Source organism: Rhinoraja longicauda, unplaced genomic scaffold (genome assembly GCF_053455715.1).
Source record: "Rhinoraja longicauda isolate Sanriku21f unplaced genomic scaffold, sRhiLon1.1 Scf000516, whole genome shotgun sequence".
Taxonomy (NCBI): domain Eukaryota; kingdom Metazoa; phylum Chordata; class Chondrichthyes; order Rajiformes; family Arhynchobatidae; genus Rhinoraja; species Rhinoraja longicauda.
Window position 1 is genome coordinate 1 of NW_027601733.1, and position 11,951 is coordinate 11,951.

Below are 11,951 nucleotides of genomic sequence, written 5' to 3' on the forward strand. Positions count from 1 at the left end.
GGTAAGTCCCTGAAACCAGTGGTTGCTCTGGGAGGCCTGGGGAACATTGCCCTCTGCTGGTTCATTCCCATGAACTCACAGCACAGCCTGTCGTTGAATTCCCTGCGATGAGTCCCTGTGTTCCAGGGTGCGCTTCACTGCAGCCGTGGGCTCCGGTTTCTATCGCTCGGACCAGTGGGTGAAATATTGGGATTTGGGGGAAGCTCCACATCCAGGAGTTAACACAGAGCTGGGGTTGACACCAGAGAGATTCAAGAACAAGAACTCTGATTCAAATGGACAAAGTTGCCCATTTCCAATATCAATTCTGATTATTTATTTGGAGGCATGTGAGAGGATGAAACATAAAATATTTCAGATAAAATATTTTGATATTAAACTATTTTAAAGATGTTCTGCAATCACAAACCACATTACGGACATTTGGCTGCTGTGACCTCGAGCGATCACAACACATTCATCACCAACGTGATTGGTGCAGTGAGCAAAGGGAACACATTCGCTTGGAGTGGCCTAGGAGCAGTGAACTGTCACAAAACAGAGCGGCAGTGAGGATCCAACAGGCTGAGGCTTGTTCTCCACAAGAGAGAAGATTGAGGGGGGACCAGCCAGGGGCCGATCTCACTGTGAAGGATTTATAGGGGGATGTCGAGAGGATGTTTCCTCGAGTGTGAAACCAGATTTCCTGGTCATAAATGTAAAATAGCCACCGATAAATCAAAGAGAGAAGAGAGAAAATCCTATTTACTTGGACGTTTTGGGCAGGTGGAGCTCAGCAACATAACATCGAGGCAGAGAGCACAGATGTACTTAAGGGAGAGGTAGATGGAGAAAGGAACAGACGGATGTGTTGATGGGGTCGGATGAAGGGAGGGGGGAGGCTGCTAAGGAGTAGCAACAGTAGCACGGATCCATGGGCCGAGTGGTCTCTTTCTGTGCTCCACGTGCAAGGGAACACTAAGTCAACAACCACTGGGTGTAACGCTACAGATGTGGGAATGTGCACTGGTGTAAAATCCCCAGATTTAGGCATGACATCGGTTGCAGAAGATCCAGCTCCAGAGATTCCAGACTCTGCTCCCGTTGTGTGTGGTCCATGGAATGGGGAGGGCTGGGTTTATCTGACGACACAGACGTGTTGTCCAGCCCACACAGGGAGTTCCAGCCCAGGGAGAGCCCACACACTTCAGTCTGGGACAGTCCAAACCCCCATGAATAGAGCCTCAGCATTACATCTCTGTTTTTGTATTCCAGTCCTCTTGATATAAATGCCAGCATTGAATTTGCCTTCCTTACTACCATTTCGACTTGCAAATTAACTTTTTGGGACTCCTGCACCTGCACCTCCAATTTCTGGATTTCTGGATTCTCTCACCAATTAGAAAATAATCTAAGCCTTTATTCTTATTACCAAAATGCATGACACTGCACTTTGCTATACTGAGTTTTATCTGCCACTTCTCTGCCCACACTCCTAACCTGTCCAAGTCCTTCTGCAGAGTCCTTGCTTCCTCTACACTCCTTGCCCCTCCACATATCTTAGCATCATCTGCAACGTCCTGGTGAATCTTCTCTGTTCCCTCTCATCTTTCCTACAGTGTGGTGACCGTAACCAGTGCACGGTGCTCCAGCTGTGGCCTAACTGATGTTTTCTACCGTGGACGGTAAAGCTACACGGGGCCTCAGTACCTCGGTTGTGGGGAGTAAATGCCATTTGCTCGCTCTCTCGGTTCCATCACTTTGCTGATGATCAAAGTGTACAGGGAGTAAAGAAGGGGGAGAGAATGATGTGCTTTCAAGTACCTCAAAGCCTCATCCTTAATAATGGACTGGAAAATCTTACCAACCGGCCTATATTCCTTTCTTTTTCCTGGCTCCACTCTTAAACAGTGGAGTTACATTTGTGACTTTCCAGTCCTCTGGAACCATTCCTGACTGGTGATTTTTGAAAAATCACTAATAATGCCTCCAAAATCTCTACAGCGACCACTTTCACAGCCATGGGGTGTAGTCCATCTGGTCCAGGTGACATATCCACCTTCAGACCTTTCAGTTTCCAAAGCACCTTCTCCTTAGTAATAGAAGCACTCACTTCTGCCCCCTGACTCTTTTGAATTTCTGGTATGTTGTTGGTATCTTCCACTGTGAAGACTAGCGCAAAAGATTTATTCAGTTTATCCATTGTTTTTATGTTCCCTATTGCTATTTGGACAGCGTCATTTTCCAGCAGTTCAATTTCCACTCTTGTCTCTCTTTCATTCTTTCTGTATCTTTTAAAAACTTTTGAAATCCTCTTTTTATATTATTGGCTAGCTTCCCTTCACATTTCATCTTTCATCCCCTTATTGATTTTTTTCGTTGCTTTCTGGTGGTTTTTAAAAGCTCCCTAATCCCCTAGTATCCCACTAATCTTTGCCGTATTATATGCCTTGTATTTTGCTTTTATGCTGTCTCTGACTTCCTTTGTCAGCCACAGTTGCCTCATTCTTCCCTTAGTATGGTTCTTTCTCTTAGGGATGAAAAGATCCCATGTCTTCCGAATTACTCCCAGAAACTCCTGCCATTGCTGCACTAACGTCATTCCTGCTAGGGTCACCTTCCAATCAACTTTAGCCAGCTCCACCCTCATGTCTGTGTATCGCCTTCCTCAACAATAATACCAATACATTCAACTTCAGCTTCTGCCTCTCAAACTGCAGGTTGAATTACATCACATTATGATCACTGCCTCCCAGGGCTTCCTTCACCTTAAGCTCCCTAATCAAATCTGGTTCATTCCAAAATACCAAATCCAGAATTGCCTTTCCCTCCTGGGCTCGACCACGAGCGGCTCTAAAAAAACCAATTCATTGGCATTCAACAAATTAATTCTCTTGGGATCCAGTACCAACCTGATTTTCCCAGTCCACCTGCATATTAAAATCCCCATGACCACCGATACATCCCTTTTCCATCTCTTGATTCTTGATAGAATGCAACATGTACCCGGCATTCTGGCTACTATTGAAGGCCTGTATATAACTCCCATCAGGGTCTATTTACCCTTGCATTTCTTAACTCTACCCATAAGAATTCTACATCTTCTGATCCTATGTTGGTTCTTGTGAAGGATTGGGTTTCATTCCTCACCAGCAGAGCCGTCCCACCTCCAGCCCACCTGCCTGTCTTTTTGATAGGATGTCTATCCTATGATGTTCAGCTTCCAGTTCTGATCCTGTTTTCACCACAACTCTGTGATGCCCACAACGTTGTACCGGCCAAATTCTAACAGTGCTGCAGTCTCACGCAGTTTGTTTCCTATACTGCGGGCATTCAAATACAGCGGCTTCAGTTCTGTAGTCACCGGCCTTTTTCTCAATTTAGTCCCCATGTTGCCTGATGCTAGAATCTTATACCTTTCTAAATTTGTTCTCCTATTTCTTATTTTGGAGACTTGTAACCTCCTTACCTTTAACTTCATCCATATTTTCCAATCTATTGAACCCGCGCCCACTATTTAGATTGAAACATAATAATATAGAAAATAGGTGCAGGAGCAGGACATTTGGCCCTTCGAGCCAGCACCGCCATTCAATATGATCATGGCTGATCATCCAAATTCAGCACTCCATTCCTACTGTTTTCCCATATCCCTTGATTCAGTTAGTTTAAATCCCTAACTACAGCCCAAGTTGTGGGATTCCCCAGAAACCTGGTCCCAGTAGGGTTCAGCTGGAATTCATTGCATTGTATCAGCCCCTGCATTCCCCAATTCTGATGCCAATGACCTACGAATTCAAACCCACTTCTCCAACACCAGTCTTTGATCCAGTCTTTGCTTTTAACTCTCTAATCTTATTGACACTATGCCAATTTGCTCAGATGAGACATCCTGAGCCTGGGCACCAGGCTGGCAACACAGCCGTCAGGACTCTCGATCCTTGTGATAGAGAATTATGTCTGTGCTATCCTCAATTACAACTACGTGTCTCTTCTCCTCCCCCTCTTGAACGACTCCCTGATCCATGATGCCATAGTTAGGCTGCTCATCATTGCTGCAGCCCCCACTCGCGTCTGCACTGGAAGCAAGTATCTCCGACCTGTTAGACAAGCTCAAGGGCTAAGGCTCCTCCAACACTGTCTCTTGAATCCCCATACCTGCCTCACTCACAGTCACATCCTCAACAACCTGATCACGGCCTGAATTGGAAGTTGTTAATCTAATGGGTGTGACTTCCTCAAGAAACAGACGGCATCCAGGTAAATCTCCCCTTCCCTGATGTGTCACAGCGATTAAAGCTCAGATTTCGTCATCAATTCTGAGCTGAGTTCGTCGATCAACCAACACTTGCTGCAGATGTGGTCACCAGCAACCACATTGGGATCCACCAGCACCATGCAGCTGCAGCACATCACGTGATCCTGCATCCTTACTTTACTTATTCCCACTGACTCCTTTATAAAATTTCACGCTTGATACGAACTCACATGCTAGCTCTGCATTCCCTTCTTCAGCCGGTCTCGCCGAGCATCTTCAGCCAAGGTGCTCGGTTCTGTACTTGGCTTCAACATGGCTTCCCTTCCAACACGACCGCTCCCAACAGCTTGTTTCGCTAAATATTGCCTTCCTTTTACTGGCTGCTGCCTCTCTTCCTCAGCCATTCAAATGCCCGCTTCTTTAAATAACCTGCCTATTCAATCAAAAAACCTGCTCTCTCTTTATTCTCCCGCCAATCTTTCAAAATTAATTTCTCTGCTTTCAAAATGGTTGCTCATGCACTCTGTGGTTTTGGAAGATTAAAAACAAATTCTCAGTACTGTACCAGTGCCTGCTGAACTGGTTTTCTGTATATCAGTGGCTTCCTGTTCATCTTGTGCTCATCTGTCAGTCAGTGATTGGTCCGCAGGAGTTTTATGTAGATTGCTGCACCCAATTGCGTTTGATTCCAATGGTTCCAAAAGCCTCCAAGATGCCAGAACTACAGGTATATAAGATGCGGCAGCATTGGAAACCTCATCCACACAGAGAGCTGGGAGAGAGACAGGTGGGAACAGCAGCAGGATATGCCCACCTTCACTCTGAAACTTGACACTAATGATGAATCGTTTTCTTGTGTTTCAGGTTCGAGGAAGGAAACATGATGCTGGTGTGGGTTTTGGTGCTGACCGCACTGCTTGCCAGTGATGTGACAGGTAAGGTCCATTGATTCCAGGAGCTTTAGAAATATATTGGTGTGAGGAATGAATGCACTGTGTTGGGACTGTGGATCATGGGAATTTGTGGACATTGGGAGTGGTCGGGATGTGGTAGGAAATGTCTCTTGTCTGGGATACTCATCTCACAGCTGCTGAGTTGGAAGGTGAGTTGGAGACTCTCCTCCACATCAGGAGACAGAGATTTCTCTACGGTGACGCTTCACGGAAAAAAACAGAGTTGCAGGAAGAGGGCTATGTGACTCTCTGTCAGGAACCCAGGGGATGCAGAGGAGAAGGTTCTGCAGGCACTGGTCCAATGCAACGGGTGCAGTGTACTTGCCCGCTGTGAGGGTGAGGATGGAGGCTTGAGGGAGGATGGCCAGAGTGCTGGCAATGGTACAGAGGAGAGAGGCAGAGAATGATTGTATTTACAGTGGTCAATGGAAATTTAATTCAAATTCTCTGTGACGTGTTTGTGTGTGATCAGTAGCAGATCACAAAGGAAGAAAACTAATTTCATTCATGAAACAAAGCCCTGGGGTTATTGTGGAGCAGAGAGACCCCAGGGTACAATTACACTATTAGTACACAGTTCCCTGAAAGTGGTGATGTAGGTGGACAAGTTGGTGAAGAATGTGTTTGGCACTCTTGCCCACATCAGCTGAGCCTTTGATTAAAAGAGTTAGGATACATGTTACAGTTGTAGAAGATGTTGCTGAGACTGCACCTGGAAATTGTGTGCTGTTCTGATTGCCCAGCTATAGGAGGATGTGAGAGAGGGTCCAGTAAATATTCACAAGGATGGTATCAGAACTGGCTGAGAGTTATAAGATAGGTTGGGTCTATTGCCGTTGGACTGAAGTTGGCTTCAGGGTGAGTATTTAGAGGTTTATAAAATCACGTGAGGAGTGTAAAACCAGAGGGCATAGGTTTAGGGTGCAAGTGGAAAGATTTAAAGGGGATAGAGCAAGTGTTTCCAATGAAGATGCCAGAGGAAGCAGTACAGACAGGTAGAATTGAATAGACATTTACACAGGGCCATAGATAGGAATGAATGAGAGGACATGTGCCAAAAACAGACAATCGGTCTCACTCAGGACGACACTTCAGTTGGTTTAAAATTCTGAATCTCTTCAATTTACAGGAGCAAACAATTCATTGGAAGAGGAGACCCGTGTTCTATCCCAAGGACGCTGTGTGAAAGGCTGGTATAAATATCCTAGACTAAACAACTGTTACCGCTATTTTCCTCGGGCAAGGACATGGGCAAGTGCTGAGGTAAGTCCCTGAAACCAGTGGTTGCTCTGGGAGGTCTGGGGAACATTGCTCTCTGCTGGTTCATTCCCATGAACTCACAGCACAGCCTGTCGTTGAATTGCCTGCGATGAGTCCATGTGTTCCACGGGTGCGCTTCACTGCAGCCGTGGGCTCCGGTTTCTATCGCTCGGACCAGTGGGTGAAATATTGAGATTTGGGGGAAGCTCCACATTCCCCAATACGGTCATGGTGGCGCAGCGGCAGAGTTGCTGCCACACAGTGAATGCAGCGTCGGAGACCCGGGTTCCATCCCGACTACAGGTGCTGTCTGGACGGAGTTTGTACGTTCTCCTCGTGACCAGCGTGGGTTTTCACCCAGATCTTCGGTTTCTTCCCACACTCCAAAGACGTACAAAGGTTAATTGGCTTGGTAAATGTAAAAATTGTCCCTAGTGGATATAGGATAGTGTTAATGTGTGGGGATCGCTGGTTAGCGCCGACCCGATGGGCCGAAGGGCCTGTTTCCTCGCTGTATCTCTATACTACACTAAACTAAATCCAGGAGTTAACGCAGAGCTGGGGTTCTTGATTAAAGAACGAGAACTCTGTGTCTCGGGGATAAAGTTACCCATTGCCAATGTCTCTTTTGACGATTTATTTGAGGGATCTTGAGACGCACTAATTCTCAACAAATAAACTATTTTGTTTGTTTAAAGGCGTTTTGCAGACGTCAACCACATTCTGGACATCTGGCAACTGTGACCTCGCTCATACACAACAAATTCATTCTGGAAGTGATTCGCGCATCTTGCAAACCGAAGAGACATGTTTGGATTGGCCTAAACAACAAAGCTAAGGTACAGTTAATGATGACACGTTAGCTTACAGGTCGTCACCACACTGGCCAGACCTGCATTTGTTGTCCTTCCCTGGTCATCCACTGCCCTTTTCAGAGGGCAGGTTAAAGTCAACACTTTGATGGATCTCTGGTGTCACATCGTTGTTCAGAGATAGAGTTACACATGACGCCCGGAGCACTCACTGGAAACCCGCTCGGTCACAGGGAGAAGGTGCAAACTCACACGGATAAAACTGGACGTCTCTGTCTTTGTCTGAGCGATCCTACATTATATTTGTGTTCAATTACCATCTTTTACTCATTTTCTGAGTTACCAATATTCCTCTTCTCTGACCTTTACTCTCAGATCCTGTCAGTTTCATCCCAAGGATCCTGTTACTTCCATGAGATTCCCCCACCCTGCCAGTCCATAGTTTAAACTCCCATCCACTGCCCTACTTGTCCCGGCTGCTCGTATTCTGCTCTCACTCCGGCTCAGGTACAGCTCCTCCCTGTATTGTTCATGGCAGCTGACTCAGCATTCCAACACCAATGACCATTCATTTACACCCCCAGGGAGGGTCTTTCACATGGATCGATGGATCATCTTCGAAATATCGACGCTGTGATGCTGATGAAGGAAATAGAAGACGACGTTGTTGGCTCATTCGTCGTAAGTGTAACAGTGACAGAAATGGTGTTTTGTTGGAAGTTAATTTGAGACAGTTTTGAACAGGAGGTGACCTCCACAGACCTGCTGTTACACAGAGGGAGGGAACCAACCCCATGGGTCCTGTGCTCTGCAGAACTGGACTGACTGCCCAGCAGTGAGAGGAGGATGTATGGGATGTAATGCAGGAGTCAGGGGAACAGACACCGAGTGTAACTGTGCAGGAGGAATGTACAAGGGGGCAACACTGGAGTTAGAGGAAGGTACAGTGTGGCATGACACATTCTGGATTTAGTGTTGTCCAATGAACCAGATTTGATAAAGAGAACTCGAGGTAAAGGAGCTGCTTGGAGGTAGTGATCATAATATGATTCGTTTTAATCTTCAATTTGAGGGGGAAGAGGTTAAATCAGAAGTGTCAGTGTTGCAGTTGAACAAAGGGGACTATGAAGGCATGAGAGAGGAGCTGGCCAAGGTAGACTGGAAAGGGATCCTAGCAGGAATGACGGTGGAACAGCAATGGCATGAATTTCTGGGCATAATCCGGAAGATGCAGGATCATTTCATTCCAAAGCGGAAGAAAGATTCTAAGGGGAGTAGGAAGCAACCGTGGCTGACAAGGGAAGTTAGGGATGGAATAAAACTAAAAGAAAAGATATATAACACAGCAAAGAGTAGCAGGAAGTCAGAGGATTAGGAAACATTCAAAGGACAACAGAAGGTAACAAAACGGGGAATACAGGCTGAAAAGATGAATCAGAGGGGAAGCTGGCCAAGAATATAAAAAGACGGTAAAAGCTTCTTTAGGTGTGTTAAGAGAAAAAGATTAGCAAAGACAAATGTAGGTCCCTTGAAGGCAGACGAGGGTGAAATTATTATGCATAACAAGGAAATGGCAGAGGAGTTGAACAGGTACTTCGGATCTGTCTTCACTAAGGAAGACACAAACAATCTCCCAGATGTACTAGAGGACAGAGGATCTAGGGGGATAGAGGAAAGAAATTTGCATTAGGCGAGAAATAGTATTGGGTAGACTGATGGGACTGAAGGTTGATAAATCCCCAGGGCCTGATGGTCTGCATCCCAGGGTACTCAGGGAGGTGGCTCTAGAAATAGTGGACGCATTGGTGATCATTTTCCAATGTTCAATAGATTCAGGATCAGTTCCTGTGGATTGGAGGATAGCTAATGTTATCCCACTTTTTAAGAAAGAGAGAGAAAACGAGGAATTACAGACCAGTTAGCCTGACATCAGTGGTGGGGAAGATGCTGGAGTCAATTACTAAAGAGTTTATAACAGTGCATTTGGATAGCAGTAAAAGGATAAGTCCAAGTTAGCATGGATTTATGAAAGGGAAATCATGCTTTACTAATCTTCTGGGATATTTTGAGGTGGTGACAAGTAAAATGGATGAAGGGGAGCCAATGGATGTAGTGTTTCTAGACTTTCAGAAACCATTTGATGAGGTCCCACACGGGAGATTGGTGAGCAAAATTAGAGCACATGGTGTTGGGGGTAGAGTGTTGACATGGATAGGGAATTGGTTGGCAGACAGGAAGCAAAGAGTAGGAGTAAACGGGTCCTTTTCAGAATGGCAGGCAGTGGTGAGTGGTGTGCCGCAAGGCTCAGTGTTGGGGCCGCAACTATTTACCATATGTATTGATTTGGATGAAGGAATTAGAAATAACATTAACAAGTTTGCAGATGACACAAAGCTGGGTGGCAGTGGGAACTGCAAAGAGGATGTTAGGAGGTTGCAGAGTGACCTGGACAGGTTGAGTGAGTGGGCAGATGCATGGCAGATGCAGTATAATGTAGATAAATGTGAGGTTTTCCACTTTGGCGGCAAAAAAAAAGGAGGCAGATTATTATCTCAATGGTGTCGGGTTAGGTAAGGGGGAAGTGCAGCGAGATCTGGGTGTCCTTGTTCACCAGTCACTGAAAGTTGGCGTGCAGGTACTGCAGGCCGTGAAGAAAGCTAATGGCATGTTGGCCTTCACAACGAGAGGATTTCAGTATAGGAGTAAAGATGTTCTTCTGCAGTTGTATAGGGCCCTGGTAAGACCACATCTGGAGTATTGGGTACAGTTTTAGTCTCCTAATTTGAGGAAGGACATCCTTGCAATTGAGGTAGTGGGCGTAGGTTCATGAGATTGATCCCTGGGATGGCGGGACTGTCATATGAGGAAAGATTGAAAAGACTAGGCTTGTATTCACTGGAGTTTAGAAGGATGAGAGGGGATCTTATAGAGACATATAAAATTATAAAAGGACTGGACAAGCTAGATGCAGGAAAAATGTTCCCAATGTTTGGGGAGTCCAGAACCAGGGGCCACAGTCTTAGAATAAAGGGGAGGCCATTTAAAACTGAGGTGAGAAGGAACTTTTTCACCCAGAGAGTTGTGAATTTGTGGAATTCTCTGCCACAGAGAGCAGTGGAGGCGAAATCACTGGATGAATTTAAGAGAGAGTTAGATAGAGCTCTGGGGCTAGTGGAATCAAGGGATATTGGGAGAAGGCAGGCACGTGTTACTGATTGTGGATGATCAGCCATGATCACAATGAATGGTGGTGCTGACTCGAAGGGCCAAATGGCCTCCTCCTGCACCTATTTTCTATGTTTCTATAAAGAAAGAACTACTCAGCCATTTGACTGTTCAATAAACATTAGAGAGGCTGTGGAGCAGAGAAGTCATGGAGCTCACTGTTCCATTCGTGCACAGCAGGTGGAGCTCAGGAGCACGTCATCGGGGCAGAGAGCACAGATGTACCTAAGGGAGAGGTAGATGGAGAAAGGAATAGACGGATGTGTTGATGGGGTCGGATGAAGGGAGGGGGGAGGCTGGTGAGGAGCAGCAACAGTAGCACGGATCCATGGGCCGAGTGGTCTGTTTCTGTGCTCTACGTGCATGGGAACACCCTAACTCTACAAACACTGGGTGTAACGCTACAGATATGGGAATGTGCACTGGTGTAAAATCCCCAGATTTAGACATGACATCGGTTGCACAAGTTCCAGCTCCAGAGATTCCAGACTCTGCACCCGTTGCGTGAGGTCAATGGAATGGGGAGGGCTGGGTTTATCTGACGGCACAGACGTGTTGTCCAGCCCACACAGGGAGTTCCAGCCCAGGGAGAGCCCACACACTTCAGGCTGGGACAGTCCAAACCCCCGTAAATATTGGGGGCTTCAGGTTTCAGCAACACACACTCTGACTGCACCTGGCACCTCCACAGAAGTGACTCCCTTTATTTACAAGGAAAACTCACCGATCAAGAGTCAGGGAACATTAATGGCTCACAGACTCTGACTCAAATAGATGGTACTTTTAGACCAGGTAGAAAACAGGAAATGCTGGAAACACTCAGCAGGTCAGGCAGCACCTGTGGAGAGAGGCACAGAGATAACATTTAAAATTATGAACCTTCTATTTCTTCTCGAGATATCATTTCCCTCAACACCTGTTTGTTTCATCTGACAGATCGAGTATTTCCAGCATTTAATTATTTATTTAAGACATTCCGCATCTGCAGCAATTTTCTTGTGGACTAACAGGAAAATGTTTTCTCCTTTCCTGCTTCTAGGGAATGGATCTTGGAGGTCGATAAGGTGTGGCCACAGACGTCCTTTTGTTTGTACTTACCGATTGCACTGAGTTTAGAAGACTCCAGAATGGTCCACTCATCCTTTCCAGCAGTGGATCCAGTGCTTTGATTTCTTTGTAGCCGCTCTCACTGTCTGTGGTGACTGTACTCACTTAGCTTCTCAGCCAATAATAAAGAGAACTGCATCATGAGCTGTGTGTTTGGTGCTGTGTGAGTCCAGTTTCTCGCAGCCTTCCTGTCCCACTGTTACTTCCTCCCCACCTCTGCACGCAGTGCTGCGCTGAGGAGAAGGCGGCACACACTTGAACTCTTGTCCTTCGGCCGCACCTGGTGTGTCGGGTCCCGGACACCGCACCTGGGAGAGAAATAAAGGCTGTGGAGAGGATACATGGGGAGTTAGTGGA

At 46.2% G+C, this 11,951-nt stretch overlaps 1 protein-coding gene across 1 annotated transcript; it reads left to right on the forward strand.

The window, feature by feature from the left end:
• Positions 1–126: 126 nt before the first annotated feature.
• On the forward strand, positions 127–11,732 carry LOC144591033 (uncharacterized; the record flags this gene model as incomplete). Its single annotated transcript, XM_078395379.1, has 8 exons — positions 127–329; positions 3,867–4,081; positions 4,942–5,024; positions 5,102–5,172; positions 6,320–6,453; positions 7,149–7,289; positions 7,847–7,943; positions 11,527–11,732. Coding segments are annotated over 8 exons (1,015 nt in total), but the record flags the coding sequence as incomplete, so codon positions are not given.
• Positions 11,733–11,951: the final 219 nt, after the last annotated feature.